The 27,149-nt window shown below is 37.1% G+C and overlaps 1 protein-coding gene across 1 annotated transcript in view; it reads right to left on the reverse strand.

The window, feature by feature from the left end:
* PLXDC2 (plexin domain containing 2) overlaps nucleotides 1-27,149 on the reverse strand; it is a gene marked incomplete at both ends in the record, with an annotated part of 302,364 nt that overhangs the window by 111,371 nt on the left and 163,844 nt on the right. Inside the window, one exon of the mRNA XM_081343300.1 lies at nucleotides 21,649-21,860. Within this exon, the coding sequence (XP_081199426.1) occupies nucleotides 21,649-21,860 (212 nt within the window). The remainder of the gene's footprint in view (nucleotides 1-21,648; nucleotides 21,861-27,149) is intronic.

The raw sequence follows: 27,149 nt of genomic DNA on the forward strand, positions 1-27,149 counted from the left end.
GGGTACAGCACGGAGACGGCATTGGTCGCTCTGGTGAATGATCTCTGGAGGGCCCGGGACAGGGGATATTCCTCTGTCCTAGTCCTATTAGACCTCTCGGCGGCTTTCGATACCATTGACCATGGTATCCTGTTGCGGCGTCTCAGGGGATTGGGAGGCATAGTTCTTCAGTGGTTCTCCTCCTATCTCCTGGGACGCTCGCAGTCATTGTTGGCAGGGGGGCAGAGGCCGACCCCTAGGTCTCTCGTTTGTGGAGTTCCTCAGGGGTCGGTCCTCTCGCCTCTCCTGTTCAACATCTACATGAAACCGCTGGGTGAGATCATTCGTGGTTTTGGAGTTAGGTATCATCAATACGCCGATGATACCCAACTTTTCATTTTGACCCCAAACCACCCCAGTGATGCCCTCGCTGTGATGTCCCGTTGCCTGGAGGCGGTTCGGGTCTGGATGGGGAGGAACAGACTTCAGCTCAACCCTGACAAGACTGAGTGGCTGTACATTCCGGCATCCCGGGACATTCAAAATGTTCCACCTCTTTCTATGGGGGGTGAGTTTTTACCCCCCGTAGATAGGGCTCGCAACTTGGGAGTCCTCCTAGATTCACGGCTTACTCTAGAAGATCATATAGTAGCCGTGACTAGGGGGGGTTTCGCTCAGGTTCGCCTGGTGCGTCAGTTGCGGCCCTATCTGGACCGGGATGCCCTGTGTACGGTCACTCATGCGCTCGTGACCTCTCGTCTGGACTACTGCAATGCTCTTTACATGGGGCTTCCCTTGAAGACCACTCGGAGGCTCCAACTGGTACAGAATGCGGCCGCGAGAGTTGTCTTGGGAGTTTCCCGGTACTCCCATGTTACACCTTTGCTCCGCGAGCTGCATTGGCTACCAGTTGTCTTCCGGGTGAGGTTCAAGGTCTTGGTGATGGTTTTTAAGTCCTTACATGGCATGGGTCCGGAATACCTCGGGGACCACCTGCTGCCGGCGTCGACTCCCCTCCGCCCTGTGCGTTCCCACAGAGAGGGCCTCCTCAGGGTGCCCCCGGTCAGAGAATGCCGGCTGGTGGCCCCCAGGGGGAGGGCCTTCTCTGTGGGCGCCCCGGCTTTATGGAACCAACTCCCGGTTGAGCTCCGGATGGCACCGGATCTTCGCTCCTTCCGGCGTGGGTTAAAGACCCATCTATTCGAACAAGCTGGCCTGGCCTGATGGGGGAATGTTAGGGTTTTAATGTTTTTTATATTTTGATTGTTTTAATTGGGCAATAATTTAATCCTTTTTTAACTTTTGTATTTCTATTTATATGCCCTGTTCACCGCCCTGAGTCCTTCGGGAGAAGGGCGGTATAAAAATTCAATAAAAGTGAAACTGAAACTGAAACTAATACATATCTCCCTCTTGTAATTTCAAATTCATTTTACTTTTCTTTTCACAATTTAGATGCTAATCACTTTCCTGGCTTATTTGCAAATTCAGGGGCTTTTTTGCTTTACATAACTGATTTTTATTTTCATTTCTCTTACAGTTAACATAATTATCATTGTAAAGCTTAATTTGTTGATAAATACATCTCTGGAAATTTCTTTAATTCTTATTCTTTTCTCTTCATTTCTTCTAAAATAACTTGTATTTCCTGACTCTTCTTTTTAAGTTCACTACATTCAAATAAATTAACATATAATAAAAACTTTATATGCATCCCAAATGATTGTTAAATTAGTGCCTTCACCTATTGCTTCTTTCTGTAGCAACATTTAATTTTGTCTCTACATATTGTTTTTAATACAATTTATTAAAAATATAAAAACTAGCACAAACTAAAAAAAGTAAAAGGCTACAAGAAAGAAAAAATAAAAAATGTAGTAAAGGAACAAAAAGAATAGAATAGAATAGAATAGAATAGAATAGAATAGAATAGAATAGAATAGAATAGAATAGAATAGAATAGAATAGAATAGAATAGAATAGAATAGAATAGAATAGAATAACAATGAAGGTTCCAATTTCCTCTATAGGAATAAAGTACATTTACAAAATTAACTCTTACTAACTAAGATACAGAAGGATCTTGACAGACTTGAACATTGGGCTTATAACAAAATGAAATACAATGTGAAAAAAGTAAGGTTCTACATTTAGGAAAGAAAAACCAAATGCACAGGTATAGTTCAACAATAGTAACTGTGATTGTTCTTGTGGACAATCACTTAAATATGAGCCAGCAGTGTGTTGCAGCTGCCCAAAAAGCCAACACAATTCTAGGCTGCATTAACAAAGGGATAGAATAAAGATCACATGAAGTGCTAATATCACTTTATAATGCCTTGGTAAGGCCACACTTGGAATATTGCATCCAGTTTTGGTTACCATAATATAAAAAAAGATGTTGAGACTCTAGAAAGAGTGCAGAGAAGAGCAACAAAGATGATTAGGGGATTGAAGGCTAAACATATAAAGAACGGTTGCTGAAATTGGTTTGTCTTTTTTATTGAAAGGAAGGACTAGAGGTGACATGATAGCAGTGTTCCAATATCTCAGGGGTTGCCATAAAGAAGAGGTAGTCAAGCTATTCTCCAAAGCACCTGAGGCAGGACAAGAAGCAATGGAAGGAAACCAATCAAGGAGAGAAGCAACCTAGAATTGTTCCAGTCACCTATAAAAATAATCAAAGAAGTTACTTTGGCTATCTCTGCAAATTCCATTATCTTTACCAGCCATTACTCAATTGTGGCAGTGTCAAACTTTTCTACTTTTCTAAAAAAAATGGCTTTCTTATCTATCTATCTATCATCTATCTATCTATCTATCTATCTATCTATCTATCTATCTATCTATCTATCTATCTATCTATCTATCTATCTATCTATCTATCTATCTATCTATCTATCTAACATAGTAAAATGTTTTAGTTTACTCTACATCTAAAAGAATTTTATTTTATTTTATAAATCAAATTTATATGATTATGATCCAAACCCCAACCCTGATGGTCTTTTGCAAGGTTTTAAAAAGTTGGCTGTTCTGTACCTGGGGCACTGAAAGTCTCAATCATCCAGGTCATTATTTTCCAAAGGCACTTTTTCAAAAGGTAACTGGACTTTCTTGATTTTTTGAATTGAAAACATTCACTTCTCATTCAAGAAATTTCTTCAGTTCTGTCTGAATGCTGGGAAATGGAAGGATTTATATTTCTTAGCAGTTATCTGGTCATTAGCACTCTCCAGGTCAGTTATTAGATCCAGTGCTTTTTTTCTAAAAAAAAAAAGGTGCCAAAACTCTAATCTTGGCGGGCGCAGGAGGCGGGGGGCGGAGCACTGCTGCAGTCACGGGTGTGAGGGGTGTTGGTGGCGGGCTGCCCCCCTGGGGCCGGCACGGCTGGTGCTGTGGGAGCAGCGGGGCCCGCTCTATATGGCGGGGCCACGTGGGGTGTGCGGCAGAAGCAGTGCGGGTCAGACGATGCAGGGCGGCCACATAGGTGTGCAGGGCGAGGTGACGGTGGCGCAGCTCCAGCACCGGGTAGGCCACCAGCCTGGCTGACATGGGTGAGCACAAGGAAGGACTGTACATGGACTCCACAGAATCCACCTCCCACTCCTTGTCCTCTCTTACACCAAGAAATGCCAACTTTGCAACCAATATTTCTCATCCATAACTATGGCACCCTAAGGATACCTAAAGGTAAAAGGTAAAGGTTCCCCCGCACATGCGTGCTAGTCGTTTCCGACTCTAGGGGCCGGTGCTCATCTCCGTTTCAAAGCCGAAGAGCCAGCGCTTGTCCGAGGACGTCTCCGTGGTCATGTGGCCGGCATGACTAGACGCCAAAGGCGCACGGAACGCTGTTACCTTCCCACCGGAGTGGTCCCTATTTTTCTACTTGCATTTTTACGTGCTTTCGAACTGCTAGGTTGGCAGAAGCTGGGACGAGTAACAGGCGCTCACTCTGTTACGCGGCACTCGGGATTCGATCCGCCAAACTGCCGACCTTCTGATCGACAAGCTCAGCGTCTTAACCCACTGAGCCACCGCGTCCCTTACATACATGCAAATGCTTCTCTGGGATCAGTAACGCAGCAAGGATTGCTTTTTCCTTCCAGTAACATATACCTAAAACCAGTTTCTTGCATTTGGCAATTGTACTAAAAAAAATCTCATTGTCAACCAATATAATTCATTTAATTTGAAATCAAGTGAAAAATTGATTTAAATTTTTTTATTAAAACAAATTAATGGCAATTCTTTTATAAGTAGTTGCCTCAAACAAAATGAGTTTGACATGCCTGCTTTAGATAGCTGAATGCTCCAAAATAAATTCTAGACCAGGCCTGTACATGCAGCCTACCTAGCACCCTTGGACAGAGCACAGACTTTTTAAAAATAATAATAATAAAATCACCACCACTGCCCTGAAAGTCATGTTGCCTAGTGCCTCCATAGCTTACCATAACCATGAGCTCCAACACTGTAGATGCTCCTCTAGTCCCCAAATCATTGATTAGCCCATCAGCATTCTTTTGCAGACCACAAAGATTTTTAATTTATCAGTGTGGGCCTTTCCCTTCTACAAGTTGCACAGATTTCTTCTAGATTTTCCTCTTGCCTTTCCGAGTTAACTCCTTGGTCTGTCACTGAGCAAGAATTGACTTTGTAGGGAAGCATATTATCATTTGATGTATATTTAACATATGTTCTACCTTTATTTACCGATTATATAATATTTGTATGCAATCCACATGGCGAGGTTTAAGGCAACTTACAATAGAAAAAATATATTTTTAAAATCAGAAGATTAAAACATAAAAGCAGGGCTTTTTTTCTTATAGAAAGCTCAGAATGGCGTTCCGGCTCCTTTTTTTGCACACACACAAAAAAGCTTTTGCACAAGCTATGGACTTATTTTTGTTTCTTTGCATGTTTGATATTTTTAAAAAGGCATATGCTACTGACTATGCTTATACACATATGTAACATCTTTTGCTAGGATACATGACTACTGCTTGCCCAGAATGTGAAAAGTGAAAGGTTGTGAATAAACAAAATTTTAATGTACAGATAATACCACCAGAAATTATTTTAGCCTTTTTAATAAATGTTGTTATTGATGTTAAGCTCACCATGGAAAACATCATATATTGTTATGTATATACTAGGTTAATTATTTAAAGACTGAAGTGCAACATAACTAGATTCTAAATAATCTATTTTTCAAAACACACAACAGTCCAAACAGTAAAAGTAAAGTCCAAATTAAGAATATTTCATTCTTAAGAATTGTTTAATTTAAAGTGGTTTAGTTGTAATAGATGGTTATAGATTCAAAATAGTTTTCAAGAGTATTTACAAAAGATACTATTTTTTTCTAGCATCAGCTAAATTAGACATATTACATTGAGAAAAATGTTTCTCATTTCTTTCCTTATTGATTTATTGATTTCATTGAAGAGATGTTAACATAGGAAATAGATTATTTTGTTATCTAATTTTACCTTCCAAAAGACAGAAGCAGATGAAAAATGTGAGGTTCTTTTCTGTTGGCTTTTTTCAATTAGCTGTTTTAGATTCTAAAAGTTTAGTTCCTAAAGAAATAACCTTGTAAATAATTTTAATGTCATCTAGTGCAGGGTAGGCAAACTTGGCTCTTTTATGACTCAAGGACTTCAACTCCCAGAATTCCTGAGCCACTGTGGCTCAGCCTGGAAACCTCTCTCTTTCCCCTCAGCGTGGCTGGCTCAGGATTTCTGGGAGTTGAAGTCCACGAGTCATAAAAAAGAGCCAAGATTGCAATAGGCTTTCCAAAGCCAATAGAGGCAGCTTTTTCTTTTTGAAAAAAAAAAAAGGTGCTGGAACGCCGTTCTGAGCATTCTATGAGAAAAAAAGCCCTGATTAGATCTATGAGAGTCATTGAGGTTCAGAAAGCTAACAACTGACCTTCAGAATGCTAACAACCAGATAACTGCTAAGTAATATAAATCCTTCCATTCTCCACCATTCAGTCAGCCAGAACTGAAGAAGCTTCTTGGTTGAGAACCGAAATATTTTCAAGGAAAAAAAACAACAAAGTACAATTGCCTTTTTTATTCAAGTTTTATTGGTTTTTCAATATTTACATATACATATATTTGTGAAGAAATATGGTGGTTGGGTAGTGAAAAGTAACAAATAACAAGTTGTTTGTAAATACTTCAGGTTGCATCAATAAAGATTCCCTCTCTGATTCCCTTAGTTTTCACATAGTCAAAGTGATCAAGTTAGTACATTTCTAGATATGACCTAATCAATTAAGAAAGTTTTCAATGTAATTAGACTAATACATATCAAAATCCTGTTTTTAAGTTTTACCTAATTGCAATAAAATACTCTAAAGTGGCCTGCAATATACAAAAGAAAGCTTACTTTTTGGGTAACCTACAATTCCCTATTTCAATAAAGAATAATTCTCTTTTTTTATTGAAAAGTTTTACAATACATTTTATCTTTAACAATCCCTCCCCCCTCCCTCCACCCCACCCTTCCTAACCCTCCCTATCCCTCCCCCCACCCCTTCCCCCCTCCCCCCTCCCCGACTTCCCAGAGCTAAATACAAGGTATAAAGGTAAAAACAATCATAAACAACCATATGTTAACAATAAACTATTAAGTCTATCGCACTCTAGCTCATATAAAATGACAAGCAATACTAATATCATATCAAAACTTATACAAATGCTAAATGAAACTTTTTAGTCCCATATTTGTTCTGGATGTAATCAATCCACTTTTTCCACTCCATAATATAACGTTGTTGCGAATGGTCTTTCAAATAAGCCGAAATCTTTGCCATTTCCGCCAGGTCAGAAACTTTTAGAGTCCATTCTTCAATAGTCGGCAGTTCCTCCTTCTTCCAATATTGACCTACTAAAAGTCTTGCTGCCGTAATTAAGTTCAACATCAACTTAGTGTCCATAACAGTAGTATCCGTAATTATACCCAATAAAAACAATTGCGGACAAAACTTTATCCTTTGCTTAAATATCTTCTGCATATTCCACCAGATTTTAATCCAAAAAGCTTTAACCTTTTTGCAGGTCCACCATATATGAAAATACATTGCGTCTTCGCCACCACATCTCCAACATTTAGGTTGATAGTTCGGATACATACTTGCAAGCTTTTTAGGGTCTAAATGCCACCTATAAAACATTTTGTAAAAGTTCTCTCTTAAATTTTGAGCTTGCGTAAATTTTACGTTCCTCACCCAAATCTTTTCCCAAGTGTCCAATGTGATAACTTCTTGAATATTCTGAGCTCACTTTATCATACAATCTTTAACAAGTTCTGTTTCTGAGTCAATTTCTATCAATGCAAGATATATCCGTTTGATATGTGCTGGACCCTGATTTCTAATTTGCTTTACCAAATTTTCATCAGTCATTGAGAAACCAATTTTCTGGTCTTCTTTCCACCTGGCCCGTAATTGACCATTGTCTACAAAACTTACATTGTTCATTACAAATCATTCTTATGATTTAACAGTAAATTCTAGTTTTCATCTTAACAAATCACCAATTGTTAGAAAAGATTTTTCGTCTTAACCATTCAACACTTATTATAATACTATCTTATATTATAAGATTCTAAATTCTATATTATAATTCAAAGTTTTATTCTAAAAGCTTAATTTTGTTTTCCTTTAAAAATCTAAAACCTAAATATGAAATCAGTTTATATATATATAATAAGATTTCCCTTAGTCCATCAAAAAAGATTTTTTAAGTTCTATCCTTACAAATCCCAAAAAAAGACAAGTCTAAATCTTTAAATCTAACTCTCGCCTTCCTTTTGTGCCAATCAGGCTTCCATCTTAGTGTCTTTAAATTCTCAAATGTGTCTCCTTTACTTTCTCCACCTCTTATTTGAATCCACGGAGACCATCCAAATGACAGTTTTGCCAAGCTGGTGTCCCCTTCATGATCATTGAAATATTGCTTTAATAGCTCCATTTTTGATGTTAGATGTAATTCTTGTTCCATTTCCATCTGGGTTAGGTAGAATGTAGTAGCTAATGTTGTTATCGTTTGATTAGCTGAATCCTCAACATACTGTATTTGAAGGCCTTTGATATCTTCGCTCTTAATGTTGCTTTCTTTGGGTGTTGCTGTGTTTTGAACTGTAAGTTTTATAGTTAAAGTTGGAGTTTGGACTTCAAAGTTCTCTGTAAGCTGCGTTTGTTGCTCTTTGAAGTCTCCTATTTCAGTGTTAATTTCCAGTTCTTCTATTTGTTTTTAGATTGTCAGTTCATCATTTAACGTCAAAGCTTGATCTGGTGGCTTTGAGTTGTCAGGTTTATCATGCAATTTGGCTTTAATTTGCTCAGTTATAGCCAAGATTGTGTCCAATATCAATTTGTAGTTAAGTGGTGGGATATAGTCATCCATTTCGTTAGTGTTTACAGCTAAGTCTTCCATGGAGGCTATTTTAATAGAGGTCAGTAATTTTCCACCTCCAATGCTCCTAAAAGTTGTTTTCAGTGCCAGGTGTTCCCATACTTGTCTTTGAAGATAATATCAAGGACAACTCTGTTATTCAGTCAGCTGTCAGAATAAGCAAAAGGTTTACTTGCAATTCCATGTTTAGCCACAGGATGTCATCAGTAGCATATAGAATAAGTTGTAAAATTCTTTTTTCCCCCAAATTAATATAAAGCTTTTATATAATTAGTCCATTCTTTTTTCCTTAGTTCACATCTTAAACAGAAAATAGGGTAGTAGATCCCCACAAAAATATGAGCTTTTTAATAGGTAGGAATGAGATTGCTTATTTTCTTTGCTTAATCAGATGGTGTTTTTTCTTCTTCTTTGTTTTAAGGCTTAAAATGTTATACCCCCAAGTATACAAAAGCTGTTTGTTTTTTTCAAAAAAAAGGGGGGGGAGAGAAAATTTTCAGAAAAGTCCCAGAGGCAGGCAGTTAGGGGGATAAGAAAGGAAAGGTCTCACCCAAGTCCTCCAGATTGCTTTGTTGTGCTAGATGGTGCTTTTGGCTTTCCGCAGGGAACGGTTTAATGATCAGCCATGTTGATGGCCGGTCTCTTCTTCTTCGGGCCAAAAGAAGCTGCTCCGGATTCAAGCGGAGGACTGCCACCCTTCCACAATCACAGGAGGGCCTCCTCGTGGTGATCACCCCTCCAGGGTGACTTTCGACCCTTTTCAGGGTCCTCCAATGAAGAAAGATTGGACAGCAGGGAGGCAGCTCTCTGCACGTCCAAAAGCGCCGTGTGTGCAAACCGGAAACCTGAAAGTCCAATTGCCTTTTGAAAAACACTTTTGGGTCACTGAAGGTGTTAAGGGGCCTGTTTCTTGGGTTTACTCTTAGATCAGGGCTTTTCAACCTTTTCACCCATTGTACCATTTTTAGGCTAGGGCAACATCCAAGTACCCACTGGCGACTAGCAAGATGTCAAAAACTTGATGACCAAAAAAAAGGACTGTTCAAAGTTATAATGGCACTGAAAAAAGTGCCCCCCAAGCCACAGCTGAGCAAGACACCTGCCTGCCCGCCCAGCGGCGCTCTTCTTCCTGCCCGAGGTTTTCCTTGTTGTGTGCATTTCTGTCGAGGATAGGCAGCTGAGGTGGGGGGGTTGGCTTTTATTCCCCCCATCTGCTGGGTGGTTGCAGCAGGTTTTGGTCACTTCACATGACCATGGGACACTGTGACCATCATAAATATGAATCAGTTGCAAAACATCTGAATTTAAATCACAAGACCTGGTGATGCTGCAACTTTCCAGCTGATCGGCGCTTCTTCTGGGCTCAGCAGAAGCACCAGGATCAGCGCTGAGCTCCAGGTGGATCCTGGGGCTGATCCTGGTGCTTCCGCTGAGCCCTGACAGCCCTGAAGAAGCGCTGATCCTGGCACTTCCACTGAGCCCTGACAGCCCTGCAGCTCCAGACATCTCTTGCTCAGGCTTGTGTGGTGGTGCCACTGGTTCAGCTCATTCCCCTCCCCTGCTACCACTTTTCTAGGATGGTCGCGTACCACCTGTTAGGTGCCAATGTACCACAGGTGGTACCCGTACCACTGGTTGAAAAGCCTTGTTTTAGATGATTAACTATCTCAGCTGCTGTGTATATTGGACTTTTTATTGTTCTATTGTTTTTATACTGTAAGTCATCTAGTCACTGATTGAAATGAGTGGCTATAGAAATTGAATGCATGAATAAATGAATGAATAAGGAATGAACAAAGAAATAAATTTATTTGCTTATATTCTTACATTAGAAACATTCAGTGCATTATCAAAGCACTCCTAAAAAGTTCTTGATGATCAACATAACTGTGAATTTAGTCTGGGGAAGAAGACACAGCATGTTACTTTACTATGGATAAAATGCAGACAAAAATAATCTGCTCAATGTGCAGGCCACTAATTGGCCTTTATATAGCTTCAAAAAGCAAGGATGAATAGGAATGGTCCTTGTTACATGTCAGCTGTGCCATCAATTGTGTTCTTTTCACAGGCAAATAATAATTGTGCACACAACTCTGATGTTCTAAGTCTTTGGGAGACTGAACATAAAAGTACAGACAATAATTAAAGTGCCTAGTCACACTTCTTAAAGAGAAAAGCAGAGCTAATCCTGGCTTCTTAGATTAAGCCTAATTAAGATAAATACTGCATTGCTTACTATGCTAGCATAAAAAGAAGCTTCTGTTAAATGAGATTTGGTTCTTAACACCACACAAATACAAGGCCAATTCCCTGTTGCATTCCAGACAGGATTTAAGATCTCAAGAAAACTATTCAGACTTTTAAAAATTAGAATAATGGCCTGCACATAGGATATTATTTTATAAATGTGATGGTACTTTAATGGGTTGCAAAGAATCAGGGGTGGAATTATTGAAATATTTTGTTGAATTATTCTACATTTTTACCATTCTTATAGATGTGCCAAGATAGAGCTTCTATAATATAAAGAGCAAACAGCTAGGGTCACACATGACCCTGGGTAAAACAGAAGCCTGCCACTAATCTTTGAAGCAGGCTGAAAAGCTGTACTGAAATCCTGATTGTTAATAGCCCTTTCTGATGATTAACAGGCTAACATAGGGAAATCTGCCTTCACAATGCATGAATTGCTTGAATAGCTAATACAGTGTGCCATAGAGTTATCAGGACATACAAAAGAAATAGTGAATAACTCATTTCAAAGGAGACAGTAGTTGATGCATACTTGATAAAGTAAGGAATACTTTAGATAAAATGCTAGTTTCTTAACTTTAGGAATAAAACAATCCCCATTATAATTAGTCTGCTTAATTTAAGTTAAATAGCTAGAGATCTTTTCCATAGCAAAAAGCTGTAAATTTGACCAAACCAATTTCTTCAATTCTGAAGATCTGCATTTAAAAAGATTTTTAAAAAATCTTTAAATTAAAATTTTAAATCCCACTGATGGGATTAGAAAAAAAAATTGGATGAGAGAGAATACTCTATCTACTTTACAACATCACATACCAGTTTGGGAAGCTGATTATTAAATTATGCATTAGAATCTAGACCAGAGTAATTACAATAGAGCAGCACATATCACAGTCCATTTAAGATTATGAAGTCCAATGGATTTTGCATTGTTTCACCTACAGAACTTTCATTTAGCTTCTAAGACAGATACTATAAATTACTGAGTAGATATGTAAATCAAAGTGGTTGAAATGAAACCATGGGTAGGGATAGCCATTACATTTCTGTTAATTTTTTTTAGTTTTAAAATATCAGAGGAAAAACTGAAATGCTTACAGTATATAAGAAAAAGAAAAATACTGAACATCACTGAACAATTTATCAGGATTCAAATAGCATAATAAAAATCAAATTAATCAAATGTTCCTAACCATTTGTGCTTATGAATGCAATATAAGGTTTATGATCTCTTAAAATAAATCCATAATGAAGGAAGACCAGTACTATAGACTGGATTTGATAAAGTCCCCAAAATTGGGTGTACCTTACTGTCTAATCCACAAATGAAGAAAATTACTGTAAATAGCACTTAATATTACTAATTACAATACAGCAAGAACAAGCACATAGTTCAGATCCCATTTTCTTTATTCTTGCCCTTTCAACTTGTCTTTTAGCCATATCTTTATTTGCTATTAAAAAAAACCCTCACAATTCACTGTTAATAATCTTTACTCTAATACAGTAATCTCTAGAGGTTTCAGTGCTTGTAATTTACTTGTTAAATTAGTCACAACAATATTAAAACAATTTAGAGGACCATACTTGAAAAAGGTTTACTTCATCTGAGCACTTCATATATTGAACTATCTATTTCTTCACTAGGGCTGTTTGGCACATCTGTCCTTCCAGCCAGGCAATTTTTGCAATGGGCAGATCCTGTGTTTTTATAATATTATTAATCTTTTCTTGAGGGACTATACTGAATTATGATTAAGGTTATCTATTAATTAATCTCAAAGATTCCCTCTTTTTCATAATAAAATTATTTGTGAAAGTTATAAATTAGTCCTACTAAGCTGTTTTACTATTTTACTCCAAATGAGTTTAAATGAGGTGTTTAAATGAGACTAGCTGATGTGATTTCCAGCCAAGCATATTTTTCAATATTATTTTAATTATATGTTCTGTAGGAAAACAAAGTCAATAGGAAAACAAGACAGAGATGTATTAGTGCATTAGCTGCCTAGAAGTAAAACAGAAAATCATCTGGACTGCAAATACAGTTTATGTAAATTGTTATCATAAATGAATTGCAGTTTTAGCACCAACTGTATTTATTTTGTAGCATGATTGAATACATTTAAGTTTCAGATCTTTGTTTACAAAGTAATATATATATTGCACAAACATATATGGATCACTCTGCCTCCAAATAGCTGAAGGGTATAGTATGTAAAAAAATATAATTCACATTTCTTTCTGTGTAAAGTTTGAAAAAAAATCAATTGTTTGCTTTCAAAAGACATAGCCTCCTCTTTTAATTTTGTGAGAAGGCAAAAATTGTTCTTATTCATTCACAGTCATTTCTACCCAGAAATGCTAATTTACACCTTTCTCACACCTGAGTCCAGACAGCTTTCTTATGCATAGGATAGATTGTATTTTCTGTTTAAACTGAAGTTAATTTTCTGGAATAAATTCTTGAAAAGCCTGAAAAGATGGTTTAATACAACATTAGAAATTCTTCTGTAATAATACAATAATTTCCTAAGAAAAATGGCAAATTTGTTTTTGCAGGCCCAGGAATAATAAGAATAGTTCTTGCTTTCAATTAAAATGTGGTCTAATAATCTAGGCTGCTTCTGTTCTTCAAAGCATTAAGGTACTATACTGAAGAACAGATTCCACTTTTCTTATCATTTCATTACTGAATAATCAGTCTTTGTAAGGAAAATACCTTCTTTCACAGATAATCATAACACTTAGGTTTGTATCAAGAACCTGATTACGATTACTGCATGGATTACCTTTGTGTATGATTTCCCATAAAAAGTATGATGTCAACTGAAAGCACCAACATTTTGATCTAACAGCATAAAGAGGCCACCTGATCTTTTCCAGATGTTTTGTACTTCAAATCTAATGCTCAGTGGAAATTGCTCTACAACAAACTGGGCAAGTGACAGAACCAAAGCTGACAGCACCACTAGATTTTGTTTTTTAACAATTTTGAGTTAGGAAACATGAAAACATTATGATCAGTGCTTTTTTTGTAAAAGAAAAAGGTGCCGGAACTCACACATGTCATACAACCCACCTTGCCTACCCTACAAGGTTCCATCCAAAAAAGGTGCCGGAACTCCGTTCTGAGCGTTCTATGAGAAAAAAAGTCCTGATTACGATCAACTAAAATAATCTTAGTAAGGCTTCGCCTATTGTTATCCCCTCCAGAAAAACAAAATCTCAGCTGCACCTGTTGTGTAACTACTAAACCATTAAAAACTCCATGGATAAGCAAGAAGGAAAAGATTAAATTATCCATACCAATTTCTATTTAAAATTAAATAATGAAAATTGAGGAACAGTCCTTGATATTAAATCAGGTCATAGGTCTTTGGTCAATAATATTTTCTATTGTGAACTGCAGGTCTTCTCTACATAATTTAGATTGCTGGAATATGTAACTCCCAAAAAGAAAGATTTATTAAAATAGCTGCCCTCAGAACAATGTAACTGAGGGGTGTCAATTTAACTGCCAGAAGTGTCACATGGAAGCCGTACCCAACCCATTGCCGGCAATGGCAAAACAGTCCTGATACGTCGCGCGACATCGTGTGACGTCATGAGTTTAACATGTCTGATGTAACTTGAAGAATCCTGACTACTATGGGGATGGTCATTCTGCTGATCATCTGGTTGATCTGTAGAATAGAGATATTCTGGCTTTTGATATAACTGCTTATTAGCACTTTTTACTTAGACATAGAGTTTGAACTTATTGATCTTCTGCGGAGGTCAAAGCAATGAACTCTGTTCATTCTGTGGATGCAGCCAAGTTCTTTGGAGGACTGAGATGAATTACTTGTTGATTACATTCTGCATTTGCTGCCTAGCAAACTGGTTACTTTGGTGAAAATGTTAAACCATTATTTCTTCTAAAATAAACATGATATGATCTCTTTTGATCTCTTAGCCTAATACAATAATTAATGATAATTTCCTGCCTATTCACTTTGCATATAGAAAAGCTTTACTCACATTGACCCTGTAATGGGAAAGTTGGGTATAAGCTAACAGATATAATTCATTACCTCTCTTTATGTATATAGTATATACATGTAGAAAAGATATGAAAAGGTTGCAGCAGAGGTAGACAATCTAATGCCTTATTGATTCTTAGGACCAATTGTTACCAATATCAAGCAGCAATGAATTTTGTGATCTGCAAATATCATTAATCTATCTGTTAGTAGCAGTTGTTGTTGTTGTTAGTTGCGAAGTCGTGTCCGACCCATCGCGACCCTATGGACAATGTTCCTCCAGGCCTTCCTGTCCTCTACCATCTTCTGGAGTCCATCTAGGCTCACACATACTGCTTCAGTGACTCCATCCAGCCACCTCATTCTCTGTCGTCCCCTTCTTCTATTGCCCTCAATCTTTCCCAGCATTAGGCTCTTCTCCAGTGAGTCCTTCCTTCTCATTAAGTGGCCAAAGTATTTGAGTTTTAGCTTCAGGATCTGGCCTTCTAAAGAGCAGTCAGGGTTGATCTCCTCTAGGACTGACCGGTTTGATCGCCTTGCAGTCCAAGGGACTCGCAGGAGTCTTCTCCAGCACCATAGTTCAAAGGCCTCAATTCTTTGGCGCTCAGCCTTTCTGATGGTCCAACTTTCACTGCCATACATTGCAACTGGGAAGACCATAGCCTTGACTATACGCACTTTTGTTGGCAGGGTGATGTCTCTGCTTTTTAGTGTGCTGTCTAGATTTGCCATGGCTTTCCTCCCGAGGAGCAAGCGTCTTTTAATTTCTTGGCTACAGTCCCCATCTGCAGTGATCTTGGAGCCCAGGAAAATAAAATCTGTCACTACCTCCATTTCTTCCCCATCTATTTGCCAGGAGTTGAGAGGGCCGGATGCCATGATCTTGGTTTTCTTAATGTTTAGTTTCAACCCAAGTTTTGCACTCTCCTTCTTCACCTGCAACAAGAGGCTCTTTAGTTCTTCTTCAATTTCTGCCATTAGAGTGGTATCATCTGCACATCTTAGGTTGTTGATATTTCTTCCGGCAATCTTAATTCCAACTTTTGATTCATCTAGCCCTGCCTTTCTCATGATGTGCTCTGCATATAAGTTAAATAGGCAAGGCGACAGTATACAGCCTTGCCGGACTCCTTTCCCAATTTTGAACCAATCAGTGGTTCCGTGTCCAGTTCTCACTGTTGCTTCTTGACCCGCATAAAGATTTCTCAAGAGACAAATAAGATGGTCTGGTATGCCCATCTCTTTAAGGACTTGCCAGAGTTTGTTATGATCCACACAATCAAAGGCTTTAGCATAGTCAATGAAGCAGAAGTAGATGTTTTTCTGGAACTCTCTAGCTTTCTCCATGATCCAGCGTATGTTAGCAATTTGATCTCTAGTTCCTCTGCCTCTTCGAAATCCTGCCTGTACTTCTGGTAGTTCTCGATCCACATACTGCTGGAGTCTAGCTTGTAGTCTAGTTAGTAGCAGACTAGTCTTTAAAGAACAAAACAAACCACTTTTGCACATTTAGCACTGCACTGCATTTTCATTTTCCTACCTAAATGGAACTTGTGTTGGCAAAATTTGAAGAAACTATTTATCTCATTTAAAATAAAATAAAATTGCATAACTGTGTCACTTTGTGAATTGAATTGTGAAGGTGATCTGCAGGTGTTTGCAGTTTTGAAGAGCGAGGAAGGGGTGGGACTAGGAAATGCTTCCATTTACAATTAACTCTGAGACTTTAAGGCAAGAAGGAGTTTTTTTTCTCCCACCACTGATTGCTATCGTTCCTTCAATTCTTGATTTCTAAAATGAGAAGTGCAACTGCTTAATTGCCTTGAAGTTATACTCTGACTGCAAAGTCTGCTCTTGATAGATGGGTAGGAAGGGAAGAGAGAGAGAAAAAGAGCTATTTCCTTCTCAGTGGAACTAGTAATTTGCATCTGCTCAGGTTGGCTCTTTTTATTAATAACTCCAGGGGGCTTTCATGTTTGAAATTATCCCTAACAAAAATGGATAATTTGTGAATGCCAATGTGATCTGCCACAATCCTGCACATCTCAGGCTAACCTTTGTTTACTTTGGAACTCTCCACTGCACATACTTTAACTGCCAGCATTATCCTATAATATCATGGGGGCAAGGAGAATTATGTGAAGTGAACTTAAGTATCTGGGAACACAGGCAGATTATATTTATCTTTTTTGCAATTTTTATTCATCTTCAATGTTGCAAGACAATTTTCAATTTTAAAAATATATGACACAGTTCTGCATATAGTATAAAATAAAAGATTTTAAGAAACGTTTATCTCTCATATCACAATTTAGAATTAAGTATAAGTATTTTACCATACATTTTTTAAAATAAACCCCTGAAAAATATGCCTTCAGGAATTTATAACCTGAAGGAGAATATACAGAAGAAGTCATGGGAAGATAGGGCAACTGGGTCAACATTTTTGCAAAGTTCAGGTGATGAACCCTCTACCTTTTTTTGGAAATGGCATGTACTATTTTGAAGCCACTGCCCCTCCTCCGGGGACATCCCTAAGAACCTAAATAAAAATGGCATGAACCTCCAGAGATAAGAAACACCATTCTATTTCTTCCTTACATAGCTTATGCTTTTAGAATATATCTTTATTGTCAGTATGTAACCACAACAAAATTAAGTGCTGTCCACAGTGCACACTACACACAAGTAAAAACCACAAATAAGAACATACAGTATATATACACATCCTTTACATTCTATTAACCATTGTACTGCCCCTAATATTGCACTTCAATGTTGCACTATATACATTAATATTTAATATGGTTACAGCTCTGGGATAAAAACTATTTTTCAGCTTATTTGTCTTTATTTTTATTATCCTGTACCACCTGCCAGATGGTAATGGTTCAAAAAAAGAATGTCTGGATGAGATGAGTCTTCAACAATGTTTTGAACTTTCCTAAGACAGTGGGAACTGTACACTTCATCTGGGGGGGGGGGGAGAGGGCAGCCAATAATCCTCCGTGCAATGGTAATTACCCTCTAGAGTGCTTTCCTATCTGCTACTGTGGAGTTAGCAAACCACACACAAATGCAATAGGTTAGAATGCTCTCTATGGAGCAGCGGTAGGTTACCAGCAGTTTTTCATTCAGTTGTTGTTTCCTGAGAAGTCTCAAGAAATATAATCTCTGCTGGGCCTTCTTAACCAATGCTATAACATGAGCACTCCAAGTCAGGTCCTCCTTTATGGTAACACCCAGAAACCTAAATCTTTAAGACCAATTCTGTATTCTGCTGTATATATACGTGAATGTATGCATGCATATTCATTCATATTTTATCTTTGGAGGTGTGGCTGGAGTTATCTTGGCAACATTTTTGGAAATCACTTGTCCTTGTTCTTGCTATGGCTGTGAGTAAGTGACAGACCAAGGTTATCCAGGTGACTTTGTGCCTAAAGTTGGACTATAACTCACAATCTGCTGATAACTAGCCAGGTGACTTCAGCCATTTCATGAAGCAGGCTCCAAATATTATCTACAACAATATGATTCTCAAATGGCACTACATTATTTTTATTAAGGGATTTTGCATTTTCTATTTTTATTTTTTTGCAGAGAGGTTTTTAAAATCAGGATTGTCAGTGTGTCATAAATCATTAATATAATAATGCACATCAAAGACTTGAACAATATATTATTCTGGTAATAATATGAAATATCTTATGACATAATCCTGATTTCATTGAATTAATTAATGTTTAAACCAGCCTGTGCTGTTACATCAACCATAAAGTATTATGCAGTGCATATTGTGTTGCCACCATGTGGTTGTTTGGGGAACTACAACATTATGTTAATTTGTTCAGCCAACCCCTCCCATTTGTGACATACTTCCTCTTTCTTCTTAACCCTGAGTGTTCTATCACTTCCTGCCACCATCTCACATGCGGTGGTCTCTACATGCTAGGACCATTACTGTCTTTGACCTTGAAATACCATCCATTCATCATCTACCACATCTTGTCTGCTGTAATCTTCTCTGCATGCAAATAAAGGTCCTTCTGGATGATAAAAACGTAATTTCATGAGTTCTGCTATCTGGTAAAGGCTGTTAGCAGTGATAGTATCCACTTATACAGGCCAGGCACAGGGGTCTCAGCAAGGGGATACATCATTAAACAACAGTCAGAGTCAGAATACAGCCAGCTTTCCAGCGTTCTGATCTTACATAGATTCTGTTAATGTAAATGTAAGCAGAACTTTTCAATTTATTTTCTTTATTTTCAAAAGAGGAAGAGGGAAGATACAAGAATTTTCAAGTCCAAAATTTTCTATTGGATATTCGGGAAGCATAGAACCTTGAATGAAGGTATATATGAACCGCATCAGAATCATGGTAAAGCACAATTTCCTATCATTGTATATCTAATGTTAGGAAACAGTTGGCCTTCATGCCAAACTGAAGATATACCAAACCAGTTTTCTAATTCAGATTAGAAAATAACCGCAAAAGATAATTTTCCCTAGTCATAATTTGCCCAATGAGAAAGGAAATTACATTGGTAAATTTAAAATATAGCCTGTGATCTGAAAGACCCAATATAAAATGTGGCATGTATATTATTACTTATTACATGACAATGTCTTAAGCTCTTACTAATTTTCCAGTTTCTTATTAATATTCATCAATGGATATAAGAATAACAATAAACTGATTATAAACAAAAACATAACACAGTTGCCAAAATGATTCATTGCAGCATTTTGAAAAATTAAAAAATGTGACTTCCAGCAGCAATCTCAATCCGTGCATTGACAACTATTTAAAAGAAGAATGTATGTAGCTCAGACGTGAGCTCTGGAGTTGTTGGTGCTCTATGCGCTTGACTGCTTATTTGCAGATGTTTCATTACTCAACTAAGTAATATCATCAGTGCCAGAATGCGAGTTTGTTCCCTGTTTATATATAGCAGCTTATATTCCAGTGTTGATGGGGTGTGGTTTCTCCTTGGTAATTCCTTGATTAGGGCACTTTTTTTGCTTGATTCTTTGCAGGTGTTAATCTTTGCTTATGTGGATGTTGGCTGCTGGAAATGATGTGGTCTGGTCTTTTTGTTTCTTTCTTAGCTTTTGAATGCTGTGTAAATGTGTTTTTTCATTAAGTGTCTACCGATGGCTGACGTGTCTGAATTCCAAATTTCCAGGAGTTTTCTAGCAATTGTTGGATTCAGCTTGAATTTGGATGTTCAGAGTTTCCTAGTGAAATTATGGTTGAGTTTGTCCATGTGTTATGAGATTAAGGAGTTTTCATCATGTCTTCTGCAAGTAAACAGTAAAGCTCAGAGAGCACCAAGGTCTCCACAACTGAAAATAATCTCAGATAGAGTTTTAGATATACACGTAATGTTTGACTCATAATCATTCATTTAGCAATCATTCAAAGTTACAATGGTATTGAAAAAAGTGACTTACAACTGGTCCTTGCACTGTTGCAGCATTTTCACTATAATGTGATCAAAATTCAGGCACTTAGCAACTGGCAGGTATTTACAACAGTTGCAGCACCCTAGAGTCATGATCTATAAACTTCCCAATTGGCTTGTGACAATGAAGGAAGATTTGCTCAACAACTACATGGTTTACTTGACAACTGTTGTAAAATCAGGCACGATTCACTTAACAACCATCTTCTGGTTCTAGCCAATTGTGGTTCTAAGTTGACTACTATAGATGGCTTTAGGTATAGCAGTGATTGATAACTTGTTGAAGAGCAATGCAAAGTTTTGTGTATTGCAAATGAAATCAGAAATCAGTTCATGGAACTGTATGAATTAACCAAGCCATCATGGTGATAGAAAATTAATTTAGGTGCTACAGAGCAGCAATTGCAATGATGAACAAATTATAATTGTGTTTTCACTTTTTAAAAAAACTCTCACATTTCATTAAGCAAATGTAATGTAATTCCTATTCTTTGTAAGGTTCTAATAATGACTGGAAACAAAAAAAAATAAGAAAGGAAAAGTAACCATGATAATGAAGCCAGGGAATGGAGAACAGTCACCAGAAATTTAAAATGGTTATCTTTTCATAGTATTTCCATATAATATTACATTGTGCCGCATTATACCAAGGAGTATAGCTGATTCTCAAGAATCTCATTTCATAGAAACATCATTAAATATAGGAGAGGAGAGCAGCTGAAATTAATTATGTCTTTGCATAATGCATGCTGTTGAGCTTAAATCTATAGGAAAAATACTGGTTATTTTAAAGAGACACATATTTATTATGAATAAACATACATGTGCATGCACAAGGGCATAATGCACATACATATTTCTAACTCAAGTTCCATTTGTTCTGGGATTCCCAAGACATGAAAGTTGGACATCCATGGATGTACAATAAGGATAATGAAAGTGATTTAAATATTCGTGACATTCTTTAAGTTAAGCCTTCAGTAAAGGATGCAGCACCAGAACAAAGTGGATATAATAAGAAAGCAAAAGGTTGCTGGTGCATAGAAATGTATTGTGCATGTGCAGGATTTTTTGTAAGTTGCAGACATTAACCTGATCTTTCTGACTCAATGGGTATATACAGTAGAAAGAAAATAGAATTCACAAAATGCAAGGCTCATTAAGAGTATGGTTTATGGATAAGGTCTCCCTCCTCTGCTCACAGGAGTGAACTAACTGAATCAAATGACACAAGAACATTGCTGTAATGAAAAGGCTACACCCTTGGAGTTGCATTGCCTACTGTCTATGCATTCTTAAGACAGTATCTGATTGGGCCAGCTCCCTGCTCTGGTATATAATATTTGAAATGTCTGTATTTGCTGGCTGATGAACAGCTTTCCTTTATGGGAAAGCTGTGAAGGGTTGATAATGAGGTTTTATATTAGTGCTCACTGTGCAGCTATGTGAAGTCAACAACATCAACAGAGAATAGCCCACTACCTCAATTTGCGTAGTGTTATCATGCGTGTCATCAGGAAGTAGATCTGTAAAACCTCCAGGTTTTGAGGAGTCCTGTCCTATGCTGGCTCTGTTGGTGTCCACTGATTTGAGCAATTCCGAATGTCGTTTCCATCTGTGGCTATATCTGTAGGAGTCCATGTGCACATTTTCCTCCACTCGAGGGAAGTTCTGAACCATTTCATAAAATGCACCTATCAGATAAAGAGATAAGATAGGATTCTTAATGAAGATAAAAAGAAGTCAAAGATATTTTGTTTTTCTTATTTACAAGTGGGAACCTGGAATCCTACTGAGAGTTTCAGGAAACCACTCTTGGTATTTTCCAGACTATGCTACTCCATTTATCTTCCTTCTCCAGTTTTCCATTATTTCCCTATTCATCCCGTATTTAGTATTTCACAATCACCAGCATTCATTTTTCTGTCTGTGAGAGGTATCCAGTGAGAGAGAATGTGCTCCACTTCAGATTTGAAGCTGAATAGATGATATGAAGTGGAGACGAGTCAGTATTTCCTCAAAGAAGTTAAAGGAAATATATAGTGGAGCTTTGGAAGTGGCATGGACACAATATTGGCACCTCCTTAACAAAAATATATCTTTTCCTGGGATCATGCAGCCACTCTGCAACTCTTCCAAAAGGCTCAGCTAGTTTAAGGAAGTTTCACCAGTCGCCCTCTACTCAGATTCAAAACACAACTCATCCAACTCTCAAACTTTTGAATAATGTCATATTGGCTACATAATCTAAGAATGAGGTTGTTATTAGAATAGATGATATAATTCCAGTAGAACTCCTTATCTTTAAAATAAGAATGGCCAACCTTTTGGGCTTGTGGACCAATGCCACTATAATATCACAATTATGGGAAGAGCTAAAATTTTATTTTCTTTTTCTTTCTGAAGATTATGAAGGGGTTAAGGGTCAGTCTTGAAAAATCTGAAGGATTTTTTTATCCCTTCCTTAAAACATCCCCAAATGTGAATAAATCTGTTTAGGACCAGGTGAATTTAGGGTTTTAGAGGGGTTCCATTAATGAATTAAACCTTGGAAAGACTAAAGGCATCCATTCTGATCTTTAAACCTACCCCAAGAACAAATGGTCCAAAATTTCAGAATATCTTCCCAAATTGACAGGCAATGGTTTCAGAGAGAATATAATCATGTCTAGCTAAGTATGACTATATTTTTCTGCAGGTGTTCTCTGGTAACCAGCAACAAGGTCTTACAGCATAAATTCTGTTTTCTCCCTGTTGTGCATATACTTATGCTATACACTAAAAACATACACACTGTATCACATTTTGGCCACACACAGTTTTTCTTCTTTATGTTCTTTAATCTGATGCCTTCCTAGAGAAGACAGATTTACCACTGTTATTCCTGAAAGTTTTCACATCCCACTTCAAATTTAAATGAACTTGGTCATAGTCATCCCAAAGCGAGCTGAATTTTCTCCATGGCTATGTGATTTAAACTGATGTAATAGATGGACTAATGTGTAAGAATCAAAGAACAATATTTCAGTATAAATCTAATCTGCTATTATATTTTGTGGCAAAGTTCAAATTAAACTTAATAGTGAAACATTTAATCAAAACAAACAAAGCCAAACTAAACTAAAAGAAATACTCAACAATTATTGCAGATAAGACCACAAGGATTGAGGGCATTATTGGAAGTTCCACAATCTGGGCGTATAGGATAATTCACAAACAAATCCACTGAGCATTCAACAATCAAAATAACTTGTTATTTGCATTAAATTCTTTAAAAAGAATTTTGGATTGAAAATATTTTAATTATAGGAAATGAAAACGAAAGTATTTAACCACAAAAAAACTTTGCACAGAATGATTTGGACTAGTGATGCGGGGAAAGTATAACTGTCTTTGCGTACAAATAATCTCCACAACTTGTGGGAAGAAAAGACCCCACCTTCCCAAGGTACAAACTCTGTACCTCTCATGTCCCTTAATTTCTTTATTTGAAGAAAATGCAGCAAATGGCCTTTTCTATTGGAAAGACCTTCGGCTTGTAGGGAAATTAAGAAAAGACCTGACAGAGTTAACACAGAATATTTTCGAACCTAGCATTCAATTAGCACTGCAATGTCATTCAACTTCATTGGAAATAGCTAAGAAGACATTAACAAATAATTCAGTCATAAGGGAAATACACAGACTAATTAAAACTTGCCTAGCACCTTACATGGGCCAAGCCAGGGCTTTTATAATACTGCAAGTAGACTGTTTAGAAGCACTGAGTCAAACATGTGCATCTTTAGTGTCTTCCCATCACACAAAGAAACACACCATGAAATTTTATACAGCAAATATATTGGGGCACTGTTTTGAGAAGAAAGATTAGCAACAAAGGGGTACATGATGAATATGTAACAAAGCTTGTTTTTTGCTCTAACAATTTCAGCAGTTGTCCTTGAAAGGTTTCCATGAACTTAGGAGAGAAAATGATTAGGTAGTAATTTTATTCACCGCTTAGATTGAATTTGAATTAAGATTGAAGCCCTGTATCACAGAAAGAGAAAGAGAATGAGCAAAGAAGCAGTCCTTCCCACTTCTAACTATTTTGAGATCAGTCAGGATTAATGAATGAGTTGTTGCATGCATGCTGGACCACTTGTGCTTGCTGTTGATCAGCCCAACTCTTCCCAGTCAATGCAAACAATGAGTACTATAGCAAGAATGCATGTATTATAATTCACTCAGTGCGGACAGCCTTGAAAAGAATATTTTAACAGAGGGGCTGAGGTGAATGGAAAGAAACTGCTATTAAAAAAATATAATAGCTGTTGGCAAGGCCTCATTCTTCCTCCAAGTCACTTCCTGCAAAAACTAAAATAGAAATCACATAGGGTCAGAGAAAGTAAAATAAACTTTAACTGGAAAAGAGATGATTAATTAGTTTTCCAGAGACATTTGTGACAAAGCTTGGGTGTTTTCCATTTAATTACCAATTATTATTGTGATTTTTTTAAAAAAAATGGTATTCTCCCTCATGCTGCTTACCTTATCATATTTTTTAGAGTTTGACTTCAAAAATTACATATATATATGACATGTCAAACACAAGGCCCGGGGACCAGATCCGGCCCGCGAAGTGGTTTCATGTGGCCCGCGAAGCCATCCTGGAAACAGTGAGGGAACAGCCCCCACTGCCTTGGCCCTGGCCCAGAGACCCTCCTTCTGCCAGAGACCCTCAGATCTGTCCCACTCCTGACCAGGCCCCCATAGGCACCCTTGATGTGAATGATGTAGAGCTGGCCACGCCCACCCAGTAGGCCATATGCACTCTTAGCCATGCCCACCTGGCCCCGAAGGCAACCGCAATGCTGATGCGGCCCTCAATGAAATTGAGTTTGACACCCCTGATACACACACACACACACACACACACACAGACACACACACACAGACACACACACACACACAGAGTTTACATTTATATCGACTTAAAACTAATTTCTTCTTCTCTATTTTGGGACTAAGGTGAGAGAGAAAGAATTGACCAATTTTCACAAATGGGAAAAAAACAACAATGGGATCTCCTAAGGACCTCTTTTTAATTTTTCAAGAACAATCTGGAGGTAGAGAGAGCAATTAATGAACCAATATTATTTAGACAGATTAAAAAAAGAAGACAAATGTAACTGTTTCTAACTGTTTTTGCGTTTTTAGGTTTTTAACTGTTATGACTTTCTTTCTTTCAGTCTTTTTAATTATTTTTTATTAGTTTTATAGGGTTAACATAGAAGGTAGGAAAAAAGAGACTTGAAATAGGGTAGAGGAAAGGTTAAGGGTAGGGGTTGGGGTATATACATATATTTGTGAAGCAATATGGTGGTTGGGTAGTCTTAAGTAGCAAATAACAAATTGTTTGTAGATAGTTCAGGTTACATCAATAAAAATTCCCTCTCTGATTTCCTTAATTTTCACCTAGTCAAAGTAATTAATTTAATACAGTTCTAGTTATGTGCTAGTCAATTAAAAAAGTTTTCAATATAGTTAGACTAATACATATCAAAATCCTGTTTTTAAGTTTTACCTAATTGCAATAAAAATACTCTAAGTTAGCCTATAATATGCAAAAAAGAGCTTAGTTTTTGGGTAACCTACAATTCCCTATTTCAGTAAAGAATAATTCTCTTGTCTACAAAACTTAAGTTGTTCATTACATATCATTCTTAAGAGTTAACAGTAAAATCTAATTTTCATCTTAACACATCACCAATTTATTTAAAAAAATTGTCTTAACCATTCAACACTTAATAAAATACTATCTTTTTTTTAATCCCATTTATATCCCGCCCTTCTCCGAAGACTCAGGGCGGCTTACAATCTAAGAAGCACAAATCAATGTGCTTAGCAATAGCTTCTATTATAAAATTCTAAATTCTATTGTATAATTCAAAGTTTTATTCTAAAAGCTTAATTTTGTTTTCCTTTAAAAATCCAAAACCTAAATATAGAATCAGGTTTTTTTAAGATTCCCCTTAGTCCATCAAAAGACATTTTTTAAGTTCTGTCTTTACAAATCCCCCCAAAAAGAGACAAATCTAGGTCTTTAAATCTAACTCTCGCCTTCTTTTTGTGCCAATCAGATTTCCATCTTAGAGCTTTTAAGTTCTCCAATGTGTCTTTCTTTCTTCCTCCACCTCTTATTTAAATACACAGAGACCATCCAAATGAGTTTTGCCAAGCTAAAGTCCCCTTTATAATCATTGAAGTATTGCTTTAATAGCTCAGTTTTTGATGTTTGCTGTGATATGGTTGTCATTAATTCAGTCTGGTCTTTATCTTGTTCCATTTCCATCTGGGTTAGGTAATAAGTAGTAGCTAATGTTGTTATCATTTGATTAGCTGAATCCTCAACATACTCTATTTGGAGGCCTTTGATATCTTCGCTTTTAATGTTCCTTTCTTTGGGTATCGTTTTTTGAGTTGTAAGTTTTGTAGTTAAAGTTAGAGTTTGGACTTCGAAGTTATCTGTAGGCTGTGTTTGTTGCTCTTTGAAGTCTCCTATTTTAGTATTGATTTCCACTTCTGCTTGTTTTTGGGTTGTCAGTTCATCATTTAAGGTCAAAGTTTGGTTTGGTGACTTTGAGTTGTCAGGTTTATCATGCAATTTGGCTTTAATTTGTTCAGTTATAGCCAAAACTGTGTCCAAAATCAATTTGTAGTTAAGTGGTGGGATATAATCATCCATTTCATTAGTGTTTACAGCTAAGTCTTCCATGGAGGCTATTTTAATAAGAGTCAGTAATTTTCCACCTCCAATGTTTCTAAAAGTTGTTTTCAATGCCAGGTGTTCCCACACTTGTCTTTAAAGCTAATATCAAGGACAGCTCTCTGCTCTCAAAATAAGCAGAAGGTTTACTTGCAATTCCAGGTTTAGCCACAGGATGTCATCAGTAGCATATAGAATAAATTGTAAAGTTCTTTTTTTCCAAATTAATATAAAG

Source organism: Vipera berus, assembly GCF_964194415.1.
Source record: "Vipera berus genome assembly, chromosome: Z".
In the NCBI taxonomy this organism is placed as follows: Eukaryota; Metazoa; Chordata; class Lepidosauria; order Squamata; family Viperidae; genus Vipera; species Vipera berus.